This window comes from Varanus komodoensis, unplaced genomic scaffold (genome assembly GCF_004798865.1).
Source record: "Varanus komodoensis strain SLA01 unplaced genomic scaffold, ASM479886v1 scaffold26, whole genome shotgun sequence".
Lineage (NCBI taxonomy): Eukaryota > Metazoa > Chordata > Lepidosauria > Squamata > Varanidae > Varanus > Varanus komodoensis.
The window spans coordinates 96,974-116,242 of record NW_025335684.1 but is presented as its reverse complement, the minus strand read 5'-3'; the positions used below and the strand labels follow the sequence as shown (position 1 = coordinate 116,242).

The 19,269-nt window shown below is 58.2% G+C and overlaps 3 protein-coding genes across 6 annotated transcripts in view; 2 read left to right on the top strand and 1 right to left on the bottom strand.

Moving 5' to 3' along the window:
• Window positions 1–178: 178 nt before the first annotated feature.
• FAM234A (family with sequence similarity 234 member A) lies at window positions 179–8,676 on the bottom strand. 4 transcript variants are annotated; one of them, XM_044433551.1, is made up of 12 exons: window positions 8,607–8,676; window positions 7,697–7,972; window positions 7,454–7,585; window positions 7,151–7,330; window positions 4,875–5,005; window positions 4,644–4,776; window positions 4,351–4,492; window positions 3,258–3,398; window positions 2,828–2,906; window positions 2,207–2,359; window positions 1,318–1,426; window positions 179–1,238 (listed from the first exon to the last, which is right to left on the bottom strand). In XM_044433551.1, the coding sequence occupies exons 2-12, from the start codon at window positions 7,953–7,955 to the stop codon at window positions 1,027–1,029; spliced, it is 1,671 nt and encodes a 556-aa protein (XP_044289486.1). In that variant the 5' UTR covers window positions 7,956–7,972; window positions 8,607–8,676; the 3' UTR covers window positions 179–1,026. The 4 variants fall into 4 exon arrangements, with proteins under 4 accessions (XP_044289486.1, XP_044289487.1, XP_044289485.1 ...); XM_044433552.1 differs by lacking the exon at window positions 8,607–8,676 and adding an exon at window positions 8,395–8,571; XM_044433550.1 differs by lacking the exon at window positions 8,607–8,676 and adding an exon at window positions 8,310–8,388.
• Window positions 8,677–8,796: 120 nt separating this feature from the next.
• On the top strand, window positions 8,797–18,816 carry TRAP1 (TNF receptor associated protein 1). Its single transcript, XM_044433549.1, has 17 exons — window positions 8,797–9,146; window positions 9,285–9,367; window positions 9,784–9,924; window positions 10,926–10,997; window positions 11,410–11,570; window positions 12,529–12,638; window positions 13,556–13,629; window positions 14,396–14,551; window positions 14,704–14,824; window positions 14,911–14,980; window positions 15,708–15,855; window positions 15,935–16,120; window positions 16,504–16,642; window positions 16,908–16,993; window positions 17,537–17,682; window positions 17,784–17,856; window positions 18,230–18,816. The coding sequence occupies exons 1-17, from the start codon at window positions 8,828–8,830 to the stop codon at window positions 18,329–18,331; spliced, it is 2,187 nt and encodes a 728-aa protein (XP_044289484.1). The 5' UTR covers window positions 8,797–8,827; the 3' UTR covers window positions 18,332–18,816.
• Window positions 18,817–19,101: 285 nt separating this feature from the next.
• SLX4 (SLX4 structure-specific endonuclease subunit) overlaps window positions 19,102–19,269 on the top strand; it is a 9,400-nt gene continuing 9,232 nt past the window's right edge. Inside the window, exon 1 of the mRNA XM_044433633.1 lies at window positions 19,102–19,240. Within this exon, the coding sequence (XP_044289568.1) occupies window positions 19,102–19,240 (139 nt within the window). The remainder of the gene's footprint in view (window positions 19,241–19,269) is intronic.

Genomic DNA, 19,269 nt, shown 5'->3' with positions numbered 1-19,269 from the left:
GCCGATGGGGACCCCCCGCCCTGTCCAGACACGGTGGGAGCCACCCGGTTCTCCAAGGAGGGCAGCACCTTCTAGTGGCCCGTCTGGCTAAAAGCAGGCCTGGCCTGCCGGGGAGGACGGGGCCCTCCAGCCTGCAGTGCAGCAGCTCAGGACAGCCACAGAGAAGCAAAGTGCTGCATTTCAGAGTGGACAAAACAGAGGCTTTATTGAAGCCACGATGGAGGCAGGCAGCTGGTCTACCTTCCAGGGCACTGCAAGTGTAGGACACGGGAGCTCACAGCCGCCTGCCTGAAGCCGCCACCGCCACCACGGACAACTGAATCAAGGCCGAACAGAGAGGCCACAGCTGAAGCTGATCACGGCAGAGAAGGCAGCTGGTATGAAGGGCTGGGAGGCAGCCTTGCTCCTGCCAAGCAGAGGTGAGGGCTGCCCACGCAGCACCTTCAAAAGGGGTCCCTCCCTTGCCAGCTTCAGAAGCCCCCCAGGCAAAGGCCAGTGGCAGAGGGAGGCTGGGGGCCTCTCCCAGCAGCAGGTTGCGGAAGGCCCCCCCCCCAGGGACGTGCTCTGGTGGGCCTGCAGCTGGAGCAGGAAACCCATCCACAGCAGCAGCGGTGACAGTGGCAGTGGCCGCAGCCACAGCTGTCCACGGGCGAAACGCTAGGCAAGGGACTGCCCGGCGCCCTGGTCACAGGCTCGGTGCTCTTGCCCTGAGAAGGAAGGCGCCTGCGGAGAGTTGCTTCAGAGCCGCCCAGAGGCAGGGAACGCAGGCCTGGGAAGCAGGAGCCACCAGCATGTCCCCTCAGTCCAGCCCGGCGCCACCCACCACAGCACTGCCTCCAGGATGGGGGCAAGAGAGCGCTGGGGGCACCCCGTCCCCGTCCCCGCGCCAGGCTCCCCGCTCCATCCAGGCAGTCTTCTTGGGCTGGGGCGCTGGGACGGCAGCAGGCTCCGCCTCCACCAGGGCACAGGACTTGGCCCCCCCGGGGCTGCTGGGCCAGCTGGTCCATCTCTGCCGTGCCACCCCGCTCACCGGAGGCTGCGGTACCTCATCCGGAGGAAGCGCTCCCGCACGTGCTGCTCTGTGTCCGGGGCCAAGGAGCTGAGCCAGATGACGCGGCTGCCGACCACGTCCTCCTTCAGCTTCCGCTTGGACAGCACGATGCTGCCGGGCGCACTGCCCACACGGGGCCCGGTCAGCAGCACGTAGCAGGCGTGGCGGCTCCGCTCGAACAGCACCCCTGCAAGCGGAGGAGGGAGGCAGTGGCGGCACCGTTCTCGGGGGGGCACTGGGTGCGGGACGTGGCGCGGGGCCCTTACCTTCAAAGGCCGCGATGGGCTCCGTGCTGCTGCTCATGTCCAGGAGCACGTTGGGGAGGGAGGGGTGGAACAGGTACAGGTGCGGCTGCAGAGCCCCCTCCTCGGATGCCTGGAGCCAAGAGAAGGGCACGGCTGCAGCCCGGCAGGAGAGGCAGAGTGCACTCGTCTGGGGCTGCACGGCTTCCTTGCGACTGGAGGGCAGCATTGTGGAACCGGCTCCGGCGCACTCACGGCCACACCAGGAGAACGTGTGGAGCAGCTGCCTGAGAAGGTGGGCCGCTCCGTGTTATGTGCAAGCCACCACGCGGCGGCTGAGCGGACGTCCCCTTCACCAGAGGCGTTTAGGGAGCCAAGAGCTGGACGAAGAGCCCCAGGCATTCTGCCAGAGCCGATTTGACAATTTCTGCAGAAGCCACATCATGGAGCTGCGGCTGCCCAGAAGGCCGGCTGGCATGTGCACGGCGGCTCCTGCTGGGTCCAGCAGGCAGGAGTCCACTCACTGCTGCTCTGCCCACATGGGACTGGGGCCATTTTCTCCCAGCCCAGCTGCCCCCACAGCCAGCCCCAGCAAGGCCTCGCCTGTGGTCTCTGTTATGAAGACAGAAGGTCTTCTGGGGGGGATCCCCAGGGGGAACACACCAATAGGCAGAACAGGAACACCTAGTAAGCCCTCTGCCCCATGGCTGCTCTGTGGCTGGATTCAGACCTCCCCTCTCCCATCCCCTCCCCTCCCCTCCCCCCACAGCAAGGAGGATCCGGCATCTCACTGCTAACATTGCATGAAGCCCTCCTGGGGTCCACCTGGAGGCACTGCCACAGCCACGGGGAGCCCCACGAAAGCAGGCAGCCTTCCCGCTTCCCCTTCCCCCGCAGGCCACTCCCTACTCACAGTTCCATTTGTGTCCCCCTCATACGTGCCCCAGAAGAGGAAGGCAGATCTGTGATCCGTTGTGGCCAAGCTGGCAGGCCTGGGAGTCCACGCTCCTTGGGACAGCTCCACCTGCCACTTGATGTCTCCTGATCTGCTCTCCACAATCATGACCTGCAGGGAGAATGTCCCCCTCAGCTGGGGTGGCCTCAGGCCCTGGCACTCCATCCACGTGGGTGCTGATGGCCAGCCCACCTGGCAATGGGGGCGGCCTCTCTCCGCTGCACGGCAGAGCAGGGAAGGCCAAGCACAGGCCACAACTAGCATCGTTCCCCATGCTTCTCGGAGAAGACGAGAGGCAGCCTCTGCCACCGCGTTTCTAGACATCCACGTGTTCGGCTGCCCAGGCCTCCAGCAACAGAAGCTTGCTCAGTGACTGAACTCTGGGAAGAGGGGCTGGAGGGTAAAGGGGTGATTTCCTCAGGGGCTTCCTTGTGCTTTCAGGCAAGCCCTTTAAGACCAGGCTCTGGTGCCTGCGACAGAAGAGCTGTGAGAACGAGTTACCACCCAATTTGTTCTACTGCTCTTGCAAGCAGTGACTGGGGGCCCCCCGAGGAGGCCCAGCTCCGCTCTGCAACAAACCTTCTTCTTGCTGGCCGAGACTCTGCTTTCAGTGATAACATCAACCGCATCGGCACTGTATGCCCCGAGTACTGGCTCGCTGCAAGAGAACGTGAGGAGGCGGTCATACGCCAGGTATGGTGGCGCTGGTGGGCTTCGGGGATCCACGGCTCTGGCCTGCCCCCCGCCCCGAGGCAGCTCCCTGCGCTCCGGCTCCCAGGGCACTTAGCTGCAAGAAGGGGAAGGGAACGCGGCTCCCGGCCACGCTTTGTTCTTCTTCCTCCAAGCCTGAGCTGCAGCTCAGCACGTGACAAAGAGAGTGCACCGGACGCGCCTGTGGAGTCGGTGGCAGACGCCAGGCGCCTGGCCCCCGTGAGGACGACCGCAAGGGCACCTCCCGAAGAGGACACTGCGCCGGGTGCCCCCTTGCCGGCTCCAGGGCCCGTGTTACCTCATGATGTGCGGTATGTCAGCAACCCACACGGAACCCAGGTGCTGTCCATCCACCAGCTCCAGCACAGACGACCTCGCAACCAACAGGTTGGTCCCCAGTTTCGCAGGCATTTTTGTCAAGTAGTGGATATCTCCGGAGCTACGTGCGGAGGAAACACGAGGGACGCTGAAGAGCTCAGGCCCAGCCGGGCCTTTCGATGGCACAGCTTGCCAGGGGATGGTGGATTTGCAGGCCCACTGGCTGCCTCCAACGTGCCCTGGCAGGGTCCCCCATGTAGCCAGGAAAAGACGTGGCTCACATCTTTTGTTTATAAAGCTCCAGTTCTTGTGGAAATGATACGCAGACTGAAGGTTGACCGCTACTCCTGCCACTGCCAGAGCCTCTTGAAAGCTCAGGGCAGAGAACAGCATTACTGGGACTGTCCCATGCTGTGCTTCCCAGGAGCCCCTCGGGGCTCCTTCCCTCCTCCTCCCTGCTCCCTCCGGCAGCCCCAGTCACAGCTAGCCAGCACGGGCAATGGTGATGGGAGATCGAGTCCAACAACAACAGGAGAGCCACCTGCCCCGCAGCACCGCTGCAAAGACAAGTCTTGCTGTGCCAACATGTCCCAAGTACTTGTTGCGGCTCCGGGCTGCAGGGGGGAAGCGGAGCCGCTGCTCTCAAGGGGCTTGTGTAGAGGACTTTCCTCGGCCCTTGCTTTAGGAAGCCTCGTGCAGAAGTCAAGCTGTGAGCCACCTAAACAACCCTTCCTCCTGTGCCTGCGCTGCTCTAGAGCGGGGAATAAATTCCAGTTTGTCATAGGAAAACATGAAGCAGCAGCTGCAGTCAGAACCACCAAATGCGCTTCTGCAGCAGCGTCAACGAATGGCCGCCTGCCCCCAGCCGGGAGGTGCTTCAGAAAAGGACACTTTGGAGAGCAGCCTCAGCCGGGCTGGCCTGAGGCGCATGGAGGACCCGCTCCCCCGCTCGCTGGCTCCTGAAAAGCACCCCGGCAGTTGCAGGGGCCGGCCTACGCCTCCCTTTGCCAGCCTCGAGGCCCTCCCTGTGCCAAGACCCTCCCGCTCGGCAGCCCTGCAGCTGCCACCTGTACCTGGGCAAGGAGACTTGGTGGGTAGCTCTGTCAACAGCCAGCTCCCAGCGCGGATCCCTCTTCAGGCCGGGCTGGCCACGCGCCGATGAATTGAGTGCCGCCTGGTAAATCTCATCCAGGGAGTAGCCATAGAGGGCCTTCGCTGCAGCGGGAAAAGGCACCCAGGTGAGCCAGCGAGTGCTGCCGAGGGGCCAGGAGCTCTGCTGGCCGCCCAGCAGGCCAGGACCCGTCTCTCAACGGGGGGTGCTTGGGCCACGAGGCTGCTGCCCGTCTCTCGAAGGCCCCGCGCTCACCTGTGCGGAAGAGAACGTAGTGGGCGCCAGCCGGGGTGACCTGCAGGAGGTGGCCAGTCCTGCCCGGCACACGGAAGCTGCCGCTGAAGCCAATCTGGGTGCCATCCTTCCCCGAGTGGAAGCAGCTTTTGATCTGCAGAGACCGCGAAGAACGGCAGAGCAGCTGCTCAGCAACACTGACACTGCTGTGCCCGGGGCCAGGCCTGGTGCCTGTGGCTCCCCGTGCCTCACCTCCTCTCCCACCGCTGCGAAGACCAAGAGGTCGGGCACACCGTCCCCACTGACATCCGGGACCTTCAACAAGGGACTTAGCACTGTAGAATTCGCTCCAAAGTTGGCTGCCCTCTGCCACAGGGTCTGGCCTGGGAAGTGAGCAGGACAAACACGGTGATGAGAAAGCTTTACTAGATCTAGCTTTACTAGATCTGGCCCCTTTTTTCAGCCTCTGTTGGAGCTACACGGGAGCAGGCTCACAAATGTTCTTCCTGGTAAACTTGGACTGAACTGAAATGGACACAGCTCCATTAACTGTGGAGCCCCTGGAATTAGATCCAGGCAGCCCAGCTGCTGTCACTGACCCCACTCCTGGCCCCCACCCTCCTCCTCTTCAAGATGGCTGCCCCATGCAGCTATGTCCAGCACATCACAACCTCTCCAGGATCCCCAGTTCTGGACAAGCTGCCAGGTCCATGGGCAACCTTGCTGCCTGCCACATGCTTGATGCTGGACAGGCGTCCCCATGGACAGGACCCTGCTAGACCGGATTGCATGTTTCCAGATGTCTGTGATCTGCTCCATCACCCTTGCAGGCTGAGATGTCCTAGCAGATGATACTTCAGGGGAGGCCGTGAGGTCCAGCCAGCTCCCTCTTGTATGAGGAAGCCCAGTCTGCAAATTCTAACTCTTGCAGCTTATCATGTGCAGGGATAAATGGTGATCCTTTAGTTTCTGAGGAGACACTGTCTGGTCCTGCATATTTTTGCAACGAAAAGGGTGGCTACTTTCTACAATGAGAGCTGATATTCCCAGGAAAGCTCTGCTTGCCCTGGATAAGGGTCCCTGCTCCGTCGCTAAGTGAGCACACAGGATTTATAGTTGGGACAATGCAAGAGCCACGTGGGGTCAGAAGAAAGGCCCTCTAACCCAGCATTCTGTTCTCACACTGGCTAGCCAGACTGCAGTGGTTTCTGAAATGCTATGACGCTGCCTAATGTATTCAAATCCATAAATCGTTCAGCCGGAAGCCTGGGAAAATCCCACAAGCAGGATGCTAGCATGACAGCCCTTCTACTCCAGCTGCCAGGGAAAAGGACGGGGAGGTGCCAGGGGCAATCCCATCTCCCGCACTGGCACAATGAATGGCTGCTAAGAGGAGGCTGGAGGGCCTTTCCAGCTGCCCCTCCCTCTGGTGGGCTGGGCTCATTTCCTTTGGCTGCAGAGCCAAGGAACAACGGGAGCACAGCGCAACGCCAGGTCCATCGGCTGGTAGGGTCCTCCACCGTGCCTGGCAGAGGCCTCTTGTTGGGGAAGAGGGGTGAAGGATGGCCATGGAACATCATGCAAAGGCATAAGCAGGTGTTTGCTATCGAAGACCGACCGTAACACAACCTGCAGCCCAGCTCTTTGCTCGCTTACATTTCAGGCCTATCTGGGGCTTATGCAAATGTGTCCCCCCCCCCACCCCATAACCTTGCTTATCAGGAGGTTCCTTAGCTACCGTGGAACTTGTCAGGGGGAGACAATACACTTTATTGTAACTGGCTAAGGATGTGAAAGCCAGTGAACTTGGAACCCGTGTGTCAGGAATGCTGAGCTTCACGGCCTGATGGGGTGCTGCAAATGCAATCCAGCAGTAAACAAGCACTTGCCCAGCCCCTCTTTATTTGGACCGCTTGCTCACACTGCCAGCTTTGCTGACTGTCCATTCCAGCTGATTGGTAACGTGCTGGCACAAGTTACTCAATAAAGCTCCCCGTAAGCACAGCCCGGCCTGGCGCATTGCTTTACTTGGGATGCCAAAGGATCTTGAACCCACCAGAGGGGCGTCTGCCTGGGATGGCCTGAAAAACCGAAGGCTGCATGGCAGCCACAGAAAAGCCGATCCGAGCGTTTTTCAGAAAGAATACTTTCCAGCTAACTTTCTGTGGCAGCAGCCATCAAAGTCACTGTGTGTCCTAGCTGGCTTTCAGACTGGCTGACTCCCCGCAACAGAGAGTTCAGCCCGCCTGGTAACTCACTTGGCTGACAGAGCAGAAACAAGACACCTTCTCCGCAGGGCCTGCCTGGAGCCGAGCTCTCCTCCTATGTGCTGAGCACAGCCAGAGTAAGGGAAGTAAACGCCACGCAGCAGTTCTAACAGTGATTCATGCGCCTAATTTCTCTGTGAGAATTCCCCTTCACAAGGAGTTGTGTCTGCACACCTGTTTCTGAACCCACCCACTGAAGGTTCAGAATGAACAATGGTTGGCATTGCTCTCCCTGCCTGCAGAGATGCTGGCAAGACCTACCTGTCTCTAAGTCGAGGGCAGCTAGAAAATCTGGCTTTCCTATAAGAAGGCAAGCTGGGCTGTCCTCTTGTTCGGCTGAGCAGTCCATCCAGAGGAGGTCTTTGGCCACGGGCCTCTGCCAGAGGGTGCTCCCATTTGTTCCTGAGTGAGCAGCCACAAAGGCACATGGGGTGGCAAAGCCTGCAGAGAGGGAGGAGGAGGAAGGAGAATCGGCACACTTGGCACTAGAGGCCTGACGTTGCCTTCTGGTCCTGCCCCCACGGAGCATCCTGAGCCCCAGAACCCAGCTTCCCAGGCCCTGACCTGCATCTGAGCAAGAGCTGTTCACACCACTGCTGCTGTTGAGCTCGCCCGCAGCAGCCGCTTTGAAGGCAAAGAGGACATCCTGCACTCTGTCCTTGTCCACATCTGCCACTGCCAGGAATGTGTACGTGGCTGCAAAAGACCAGAACCAAATGCTGGAACTGAGCACTTCAGTGGGGGCCACAGAGTGCTCACACCCTGGCCAGATGGGAAGCTGTCAGAGCCCTCTGCCCAGGAATTCACCTGCGTTGTCGTAAGTTCTGTGCCATGTCCTCTGGGAAATGGGCCTTACAGGACATGGGATGATGAAAGAGAAGGCAAACACCACCAGCAGGCAGAGGAAGAGAGAGAGGAAAAAGGCTGCTGTGCGCCATCGTGAGAGCCGGCCAGACTTTCTTGAGGCTCCTCCTTCCTTCTCAGCACACTTGGCTGGGCCCTCGATGGCTTTGCACTCTTCATTCTTGAGCGGGTGGATCTCTGCCTCCAAGTCCTTGTTCTCCATTCTGGCTTATCTGAATCCTATCTCACATAAGAAGGGACCTACTGAATCAGACTGAGGACCAATCCTGTCAGCAGCTCATTTCCACAAAGGCAAATAGAATGCCCCAGTGCCCACAAGGAGTACGTGAGCTGGGCAGGAATCATCCCTGGCTGCGGTTCCCCAACAGCTGTTCTGCAGAGGCCTGCTGCTGCCAAGCCCCGAGAAAGCATCCAGCCATTGACAGACAGATTGGCGCAGAACGTGGCTTGTGGAGACACAGCGATCAGAGCAAGAAGCACCTGTCCTGTGCAGCCCTAGTTCTTGCCACCCTGGCTCCTTTGGGGCCACCCACAGGGATGACTGCGCAGGACTCACCCTCCAGTAAAGGCAGCGGCCAGAAGGCGCCGATTGCAGGCGCTGCTTCGACCCTTCAGGCCGCGATCCCAGGACGGGCGCTTACCTGGGAGCAGGCCCTGTGGAGGCCACGGGGCTCCCCCCAGGAGGCGCACGCCGCAAGAGGATGCTTCCCGAGCCCGACCTCGGGTCTTCCTGGGTCGCCCGCGAAGGCAAAGGTCACTCGGAACCACCCCGGCAGGCGGGCAGGCAGCCCGACCGGGCGGACTCTGGCCATGCCCAGAGGCGCCCGCGCCGCGGACAACCGGGTGGGCTTACCGATCGTTTTTCCTCCGCCGCCGCCAGGCCGAGCCGGCCCGCCCCCCCTTCGCCTCCGGCCGGTCCGCAAGCGGCGGGCGCATGCGCAGTCCCGCGCGTCCCTTGCAGCGGCAGACCAGCTCGCGACCGGCCGGGGGGGCGGGGACTCCGTGACGTCACACGCGCGCCCCTCCTTGCGCGGACGTCACGCGCGCGCCGGACGCGGGAACGAGCGGCTGGCGATGGGGAGGCTGGGGTCGCTGTTGCTGCTGCTGTCGGGAGGGCGCCGCCGCCGCGCCTGGCCTCTCCCCGGGCGCCTGCCCCGCCCCGGCCCCGGGCGGGGAGAGAGGACGGGCGCCGCCTCCGTCCGGTCGCGGGCCCCTGCCTTCTGCTTGGCGGCGCCGAGGTGGCCTCCGCTCCCGCTGCCCCCGCGCGTGCCCGCTCCGAGCTGGGCCTGCGGGCGCCTGTGCAGTACGCGCGCCGCCCGGAGCGATGGCGGCCAGGACGAGGAGGCGCCGCCGGCGCTGCACAGGCTGGTCAGCCACCCCGAGAGCATCGCAGGTGGGTCGGCTGCGCCTCCGCTCTCGGCAGAGTCCCCGTGCCTTCCTGGGCTGCGGCAGGGGACCTGGGGCGGCGGCCTGGTGCACGGCCCAGCAGCCGCCACCGCCGCCAGCACACGTCCTTCTGGTTCCCTTACAGGCTCCTCCTCCACTCACGAGTTCCAGGCCGAGACTCGGAAGCTGCTGGACATCGTGGCCCGCTCCCTGTACTCAGAGAAGGAGGTAGGCAGGCTGTGCGCTGTGCCTGGCCTCCGGGGCTCCCCCGGGCAGGAGCACCAAGAGCACTGCTGCCACGTGCCGATGGGCAGCTGTCTGGATCATATGTTATGCTTTTATTGCATCATTTCCTCTAAGAAGCCAAAGGTGGCACATGATTCTACTTCTTTCCAGTGTGTTCCCACAAGAACCTGATGAAGTAGTTTAGCCTGAGAGTCAGTGACTGACCACAAAGTGAGCTTCATGACCCAAAAGATGGGACTTCCCAGGAACAATCTGATTCACTTAACCTTTGTGCCCTGTTGGTCTCAGTGCAGTAACCCTGGGCAGACTTTGGTGCTGACCTGTCTCTTGATCCACAGTGTTATACTGTTCCACATTTGAGAATTACTTGCAGAACTTAACACGTTCACTTCTTGCAGGTGTTTATTCGAGAGCTGATCTCTAATGGCAGTGATGCTTTGGAAAAGCTGCGCCATAAATTGATGTCTGAAGGGAAGGATCTGCCAGAACTAGAGATTCATCTTGAGACAGACTCCAAGAAGGGAACTCTCACCATCCAGGTATTGTAGCAGGAAGCTAGGTGCCATGGGAGTCTATTTATTTATTTACACATGTTCTCTGTGGTCACCTTCTACTAGCCGAAAGGCACGCAGCCTCCTTCTTGACCAGGCCTGCTGATGCCTGTGGGGCAGCGAGATTTGCTGTCTCTGTGAAGCTTTTCCTTAAGGAATTAGGTCCATCTCTGTTCTGGAATCAGCATTCCAGCTTCAGATAGAAGTCTGCATGTCCCAGATTCTTGTCACTCTTGCTGTTCTTGGGTGTTCCGTGCTAAGGTCATCATTCAGAAGCCCCTCATGAGAGCCGCCTAAGTGCAAAATCCACCCAGCAGGCATGTATCTCTTCCCATGCCCCAGCCTCAGCCCTGCTCCTTCCGTTACAGCATGTTCACCTTCATTGTGGGCTCACTGCTGTTGGAGAGCTTCCCAGCCTGTGCCAGAGGCTGGGGTTTGGGTCAGATTAGTTTCTTTCTCCTTTGGTCCAGCTAGCCAGGAGATGACAGTGTATTTTCCATGCCTTCGGCCGCTGGTTTTCAGGACAGCCATTGTAATCTTGCCCTGCAGTTGCCCAGGCAGCAAAGCTTGCCGTGCCCCCTCCCATCTTGCTGTGTCCTCTCCCCTCTGCTACTGCGTTCAGCTGTGTGCTCATTTCCTGGCAAAGCTGCCCTACCTGGCTGCTGTTCCATCTGGGTTTGGCTCTTCTTGTGTCTTCTGAAGTTTTTGTGTTTCTGCTAAGCAAGTTGCACAGCCGAGGGGGGATTTGATCCTGGCTTTTTCTCCAGTCCAGCTTCATCCTGCAAAAATGCCGCTGGAAGGTGATATTTAACCGGCAAGCATTTTGCTGTCGTTGCAGCTCATGGTAGACTCTCAGTGAGTCAATGATAAGGAAATGCTTGATAATGAGCCTTTCTTTTCCCGTTGCTTGCCCATTCCCAGCTGGGAAGTGTGGGCATGCTGGTGTCCTAGCCATGATTTGAGTTCCTTTGCCTGTTGGTTGCTTGCAGGATACGGGCATTGGGATGACTCGGGAGGAGCTCCTGTCCAATCTGGGCACCATTGCGCGGTCTGGCTCCAAGGTAAGGTGGTAGGAGGCACCGGGTCCTCGCCACTGCTGTGGTCTTGCACGCAGCCTTGATGGAGGGGATGGGATCCCTGCTGCTGCAGAGCAGCCATGAGTTTCTGGGACTTTCCTGAACCACATTTGCTCTGCTGGGCAGAGCTTTGGCCCAGTGGGAGTGCGCAGTTCAATTTAAGGTGCTGCTGTTTTGGGTTTTGTAATGGCCTGATTTTGTCTGTCTTTCTTAAAACATTGTATAAGTGCCCTGAGGAGGGTCTGGTCTTAGTTGGTGGCATCTAGAGTTCTCAAAGATGCGTTTGGAAAGAGTGTCTGGCAGAACCCAGCTATGCTGTGTGGTTAAGGCAAGCATGGAGTGCTTGGGCGCATCCACAGCTGGCAACCTGACCTCAGGAGAGCTCTTCCGTCCCCAGGCATTTCTGGACATGCTGCAGAACCAGGCGGAGGCCAGCAGTAAGATAATTGGCCAGTTTGGAGTGGGTTTCTACTCATCGTTTATGGTGGCTGATCGGGTTGAAGTTTTTTCACAGCTAGCAGCACCAGGCAGCCCTGGCTACTGCTGGTGCTCGGATGGGTAAGAGATGCAGGGGGTGTTTGTGCGTGTGCTGTATGTGGTAGTGTGGGGGCAGCCCTGGGACTTGGGTTCTTCTGTAAGACCCTCGGTGAGTGGAAGAGTCGGTCTGTTTTTGGAAGCTGCATTTGAGCCTCTAGCCACACTTGGTTTTCATCTTACTTTCCCAAACTATTGCTTTCTCACTTGACTCAGGGCACGACTCATGTGCCGCCTGGTCACAGGGCTGAGCCCTTGGTGTCCGAGTCCTGGCATCTGTTGAGCTGCTGAGAGCGCCTTCCTGGAAGTCATTGGGGCGCGATCCCTTGCCACCCTTTGTCTCAGGACAACAGTTTGCATGGGAGCAGTTGCAGCTGCATTTCTGTTCTCATGGGGGTGAGGCAAGGCAGTGGCCTGCCGTGTGTCCTGACGAGCCACTCTCTCTGCTGGGGACTTGCTCGTACAAAAACAGAGTTCTGCATCCTTTGTTTAGAAGGAGTTGGCTGTGCTAATGTTTTGTGTGTGCATGTGCCATACAGGATTCTCTGTGTGGTTCTTCTCAAAGAATTAGAAGGTGTACCTCGGACTCAGTCTTCCTTGGTTGCCGCATTCCTATCCAAGTTGCTGACTCTTGTTATATGCAATTTCAATGCAACTGCTTTTCTTGGAAATTTGTTAAGCAAAGGGGTGCACTTTTGTAAGCTGCCCAGAGAACCTGTATGGGGCAGCATAGAAATGGAATAAACTAAGCAAACAAACAAGGGAAGGAATAAAAATGCTGGCTTTCTAAGCTTATTGCGATGGTGCTGAAAAACTGCATGATTCTGCAACACTCAGCTTTTGTGTACAAATGGCCTGCTGGCTGTTTCTGTTCTGCGACTTAGCAGAGCTAGATAATATTGTTACCAGTTATTGCACAATTTGTCACTGGGACTTCCCTTGTTTACCCATGACTTACATTTCCAAAACCCTCTCTCCCCAGCTCAGGGACATTTGAGCTATCTGAGGCCTCTGGGGTTCAAGCTGGAACCAAGATAGTTCTCCATCTCAAGAAGGAGTGCATGGAGTTTGCCAGTGAAGATCGAGTCAGAGGTGAGCAACTAGGTCTGGCGGCTTGTTTGTTATCCCCCTTGTGCTTATGTCCCCAGTTCCTGGGCATTCCCAGGGTTCCTTTGTGGCCCGCAGAGCTTGGCAAGGTGGGGCGGAAGCACCTTAGCTTGGTGGCAGTGGTGCACCAATTGCTTTGCATGATTTAGTACCTGACATTTCTGATTAAAAGACTAGGTGAGACTTTTTTCTGTCCAAGACCGTGGAGAGAGAGCCCCGTCCAGTCAGGGAAGATGTTGGGCTAGATCAGGGGTGGGGAACTTCTTGAACTTAAGGGCCAGATTCCATTTTGGGGAAGCTCCTGGGGGTGCATTTCTGTGGTGGGAGGGGCCAGAAGTCCTAAAAATATCAGCCTGTTGCACTGAAATGTTTTTAGGCCAGCAGGTAAGCCATGGGTGATGCTTTCAGGCAGCTCAGCTTTTTAGAATAGAAGAAAAACTTATCAAGCACTGGCAAACCAGTGCAGGATTGTTGAAAGAGATTTGGCTCCAGGCTTGAGGTTCTCCACCCCAGAGTAGCTAAGCCAACAGTGTGGTTCAGGCACCTTCCTGCGTCTGTGTGCTGTCAGGGGCCACTGGAGATGCAGGGATGAGAAGGCAGCTGGCTGCGGGGCGGGCTTGCAACCGCCCGGTCTCTGCAGCAGGCTCTCTGTGGACAAGCCCACCCACTCCCGAGGCAAATGACGCAAGCCAGCTGTGGGCTCTGTGGTTTAGGCCCAGAATTTCACGTCCCACCTTGCCCAGCTCCTTTCCTTGCAGGGCTGTGTGCTGCCTGGCGAGACCCTGCCTTGTTCACCTCGGTCGTGCTGCAGGTCATGCGACAGGGTGAACATCACTGGGGGCAGGGGTGGGCACATGGAGAGCTACTGACATGGCTGCTCAGGCATCCCTTTCATCCACTAGATGTCATCACTAAGTACAGCAACTTCATCAGCTTTCCACTCTACCTGAATGGGCAGCGTGTGAACACCTTGCAGGTAAGATGTGGGATGGAGACAGGCATGCCCTGCCATGAGCCAGGTGGTACTTCGTGGGCAGAGGCTGCCAGATCCTTATGCAGCATCTTCAGGTAGCGCCAGTTCACATCTTGCCTCCTGCTTGGCCTGGCTTACGGCCCTGAACAAACACTCTCTTCTCTGCCACGAGGAGGCCTTCGTCCTCCCTTGTGCCACGTGGGGTGCTAGTTGTGGCCTGGCTGGGTAAGGAGAACAGGGAGCGCTGGCTGGGGAGGTGCCCGTTGTGGTGTTCATGGAGCACAGCTGGAATAGTGAAGGGTGAGGCTGGGTTTCCTTCCCCTGCGAAGTGGGAGCTGCGTCAGCCTGTGGAGGCGGGTTTGGGGCTGCCCTTCCTTCGCTGTCCTTGTGCTGCAGTGCTCTCGCAGTGGCCTTTTGGGGTGAACCAAATTGCTTTTCCTCGCTGTTCGTGTTAACTTGCCATTCTCCCTGCGTTGGAGCTCACTTCACATCTGTGAGTTCCCTGAAGCAGTCAGATTTTGGATCTGGAGTTAATGTGATGTGACTTGGTTCCTAGACTGCCTCTTGCTCTGGAAAGGGTTCCCTAAGATGGCCAATTGGACGTGGTGTTCAGGGGCTGTTCTTTGTCTTTGGAGGTGGGATAGCTCTGGAGAAGCAGTTCCCCCTTTGCCTGATGTGGGGCCTCGGCTGCATGGCTCCCTTGGAGTTCTCCTTGCCTTGGGTCGGGCTTGTCTTGTCTTAGGCTTGCCTGCTCCATCCTTCTGCTCAGGCTCTCTGGATGATGGAGCCCAAGGACATTGGGGATTGGCAGCACAAGGAGTTCTACCGCTTCATTGCCCAGTCCTATGACGAGCCTCGCTATATTCTCCATTACAAGACAGATGCGCCACTCAACATCCGCAGCATCTTTTACGTGCCAGAGATGGTGAGTGGGTGGCAGAGGGCAGCAGTCTTCCTCGAGTGGTCTGGCGTCGGAAATCTCTGGGGCAGGGAGCCCATCTGCTGCAGCTGGGCTGGGGTTCGGCAGGGGAGACCCTGCTGCTTCATCTTGGGATCCATTTTCTCCTGCACCTTCAGAAGCCTTCCATGTTTGATGTCAGCCGTGAGCTGGGCTCCAGTGTCGCGCTGTACAGTCGCAAGGTGCTAATCTTGACCAAAGCCACTGAGATTTTGCCCAAGTGGCTGCGCTTCTTGAAAGGTAGGCAGGGGAACGCTGAGGCAGGAGGTTCCTGTGCGGGGCAGGATTCCAGTGCACGCTCACTCCGCTGCCTCCCCACCTTGCAGGGGTTGTGGATAGTGAGGATATCCCATTGAACCTCAGCCGGGAGCTGCTGCAGGAGAGCACCCTGATCAGGTGAGCGAGCGGCCTGGCCCCAGCTTTCCTCGGAGGTCAGTAGGCAGTAACGTTTCCTGAGTCCACCGAGCCTGGTTTTGCCTGCTTGTACGGTCAGGAGTGGCCCTCCGGTTGCGTGACGATAGGGGAGGAAGCCTCCTGCGCATTTCCTGGCTACTGACTCCTTTCAGCAGAAATGCTGGGAGTTGAACCAGGAACGGCGGCATGAAAGCAGCAGACCAGTCCTCATGTGCTGCTATTGTGGGTGGCAGTTGTATGTCTCTATTATTTAATTTTTGCATTGCTCACTAGTCAAAGCCTTTTGAATGGTGAAGAGCTGTTTATGCGATGCAATAAAAATATAGCATAGAACACATATAATAAAAACATCATACCAATGTGGCACAAGCACAGTAAACTAAGCAGGAAAGAAAGCAGCAATATAAACATTTTTTCAGCACAAGAGCATCCATCAGCATTACGGCTGTGTGCAGAGAACATGGTATCCCGTGCCAGCATTGGCCAGAGGCACTTGTGGGGCATCCAGGGTGGGGATGTCACTCCTGCCTCACTCTGATTGCACACCCTGAAGTCAGACATGCTTTCGTGAAAGGCTGACCCCAGCCGTGCCTGACCCGTGAGCTGCATTTTGGCAAGCCATGCGCTCTTTGCCCTGGCCACGCTCTGGGTGCTTGTGTGTGGCCTGGGGCACCGCTCTCCCTCTCTGGGCATTACTCTTCTTTTGCAGGAAACTCCGCGATGTCTTACAGCAGAGGCTGATCAAGTTTTTCATAGAGCAGAGCAAGAAGGACCCTGAGAAATATGCCAAATTCTTTGAGGACTTTGGCCTCTTTATGCGTGAGGGGATTGTCACGATTGCTGAGCAGGAGGTCAAGGTGTGCGCGCTGGGGCGGGTGCCCTTGCTGCGTTCTGGCGGGCAAATGGGGCTCCTTCCTGACACGCTTCCTTTCCTAGGAGGAGATAGCCAAACTGCTGCGCTATGAGTCCTCCACGCTGCCACCTGGCCAGCTGACCAGCCTCTCAGAATATGCCAGCCGCATGCCTGCCGGCAGCAGGAACATCTATTACTTGTGTGCCCCCAATCGCCACTTGGCTGAGCACTCCCCATACTATGAAGCCATGAAGAAGAAGGATGCTGAGGTGAGCAGGCAACCCCGCTGGAAGAGTGGGGAAGTGCGGGGGGCGGGGCGCTGAGCCCTTTCCGTGGCTCCCTGTCCCCCCAGCACAGGAAGCGAAGCTGTCCTCAGCCAGGCAGGGAGGCAGGACGCTTGCAGCACGGCGATCATCGCTCTTTGCTCGCCCCGGTCCCTGTCCCGTCAAGGGTGCTGGAGGCCCATTTCCTGACAAAATGGCCCTGGGGATCAGTTGCAGCAGCAGCTTGGTTCATCTTGACCATCGGGGCCCCCCCCGTCCTGTCCTGTCCTGTCCTGTCCTGTCCTGTCCTGTCAAGCCCTGCCCGGGTTGACACAGCCAGCAGCACTTCTCAAAGCTGAGTCCCTCCTGCCTGCCCCTTCCATTACTAGGTGCTGTTCTGTTACGAGCAGTTTGATGAACTGACGCTCCTGCACCTGCGCCAGTTTGACAAGAAGAAGCTGATGTCTGTGGAGACAGACATCGTTGTTGACCACTACAAAGAGGAGAAGTTTGAGGAGCATCGTCCAGGTAAACTGGAGAGGAGGGGCAGCCTGTGAATAGTTGAGCTGGCTTTGGCCCCAAATTGGTGCCTTGGGCTCTGCAGTGGGAAACTTAGTGCAGGAGGAAAATGGATGAGCCAGTGCGTGAACCAGATGGAAACAGCCATGCGCCCTTGGGGCAGCCGCAGCAGCGGCTTAGCTGTTCTCTCTGGAGAGCAGGGGCAGTGAAAGAACAGAGCCTGCATTCCTCCTGCCCCTGTTCCAGCGATGACAGTGCAATGCCCCCCCTGCAGCGGAAGAGTGCCTGAGTTCCCAGGATGCAGAGGACCTCCTGGCATGGATGAGGAATGCCCTTGGCTCTCGCGTAGCCACGATCAAGGTGAGTGGACAGAGTGGTGCGGTCTGGCCTTCTGGGCGCATCCTGGTCAAGTGCGTGTCTGAGGGCAGCTGCTGCCAGGGCTCTGTCTCAGGAGTGCTCCAGAAGGCAGCCATCCCTTCAGCCTCTGCCCCACCAACAGGGCTGCTGAGCCAGTTCAAAGAGCACCCGGGGGCTCCCGGTCATTTCCAGGCCCAGGGCTTCCTGGAGCCCCGGCCCCCTTTTCCAGTTTTTTTCTTGGCTGAAAGGGCAAAGTGACTGAACTGAGTGTTGACTGATAGATTTCTGGTGAGGACAAGAGATTGTCCCCTTCCCTTTACATGGCATGCCTTTTTCTATGCCTGGGAGAAGTGCTGAGAGCAGGGGGGTGGGTCAGTGTGATCCTGTCAGCAGCCGGGGTGTTTAGAGACTCGCTAGCTTTGGCGAGTGGGGGGGGGGGTCACTTTTTCACGCAGGAAGCATTTTGTGGAAGTCGGGAGGAGGGCTGTTCTCTGGTGTGCTGCAAAGGCTCCACCATTGCTTCTTTGCTTACCGCTGTTCCTGCAGGTGACTCCGCGTCTGGATGTGCATCCAGCCATGATTACCGTGCTGGAGATGGGCGCTGCTCGCCACTTCCTGCGCATGCAGCAGCTGGCCAAGACCAGTGAGGAGCGAGCCCAGATGCTGCAGCCCACACTGGAAATAAATACAGGGTAAGGGGGAAAGGGCTGACTGGGCTGGGCCTGGGACTTGGCATGGAGAAAGGACTCTGAGCGGAGTCCTGCAGCTGCCCTGCTCTCTGTCTCTCCTGCAGGCACGTGCTGATCAAGAAACTCAACCAGTTGCGCTTGAAGCAGCCTGAGCTGGCCCACATGCTGCTTGACCAGGTGAGCTGTAGCTGCTGTTTTCGTGCCTTATTCTGAGTGAGATGCTGACTGGGACTAAGCTCTGAACAGCCTTGGCACTTTTAACATTGATCTTCATGCATGCTTGTGGAGCGTGTATTGTGGTTCAGGTGGTCACTGCCTGCACTTTATTGGATATCTTTGCTGCTGCTCCTTCCCTTCCTTGGAGGAGAGCAGTAAAACAGGTGGTGGGAGGGGGCAGTCTCCCTTCCTAGCATTTCCTCATGCTCCCCTAGGCTGTGTTGGGTCTCCCAGTCTTGGCCGAGTTTGCTAGAGGGGCCTTGTCTTCATAACTGTGCTCCTATCTCCACATCAGCTTCTCCTGCTCTTGAACTGCCCCTTCCTTTTCCTGCAGATCTATGACAATGCAATGATAGCAGCAGGACTGAATGATGACCCCAGGCCGATGGTGAACAGACTGAATGATCTCCTTGCCAAAGTTCTGGAGAAGCATTGAAACCATGGCCCAAAAGAATCGAGAGCCCGCAGCTCTGGTACATCCTGGGAGGCTGCCTGCTGTCCGAAGAGACAATTTAGCCCAAATAGTTGGCCTGTTTTTTCTGGTGTTTTTGTGGAAGCAGCTCAGTTCCCAGGTGGTCCTGAAAACATTCTGCTAAAAGAGCAGGGATGCATCATATGGGAATGTCTTCCATTTTAAAATGTGTTATATGGTTGATTGTACTGCGGGAGTCCCTGTGTTATGGAAAACTGGCTTTCAGAGTCTTCCAGAGCCAACAGGTATTCAGTCTTTACTTTGAGCAAGGTTGCCTCTGGACCGCTTGTCCTGTCATCAGCCTGTCCTGAGCTCGCTTTGGCGGTTTGTGGATGGTTTCCGTGGGGGATGGGGCAGGCTGCTCTAGTCTTAGGTATACCCAACTCAGCAGGCCCTAGCTGTGCAAAATACATCTGTATTGATTGAATACACATTCTCCTTTTAAAACACCGCTTTGTGTCGGTTCATTCCGTGCCACTTCGCTTCCTGCGAGTCTGGCTCCTGCAAGGCCTTTGGGCGGGTCGCCCGGGGGTCCGTGGCCTGGGTACCCTTCCTGCATGAGGGCAGCCCGTTGATCAGGCGAGAGCCCGCCGCTCGAGGTGCCTGCCGGGGGGCCGCTTGGGGCGCGCTGGGCGGCCCGCGCCGAGGGAGCCTGCAGGCGGCGCCGTGCAAGCGGGGCGGCGCCGCTCTAGGCGCTCGTCTCGCTGGCGAGGCTGTCGGAGGGGCGTTCCGCCATGGCCGACTCCGAGGACGAGTTTAGGCCGCCCGCGGCGGGCGCGCCGAGGAGGAAGGCGGCCGCGCTCGCCGCCGAGGGAGTGCTGCGGCCGCCCGTCGGGGCCGAAGCCCAGGCCGAGGCGCCGCCGCCGGCCCTCGGCCTGGGCCCCTCGGCGCGGGGGCGCGGG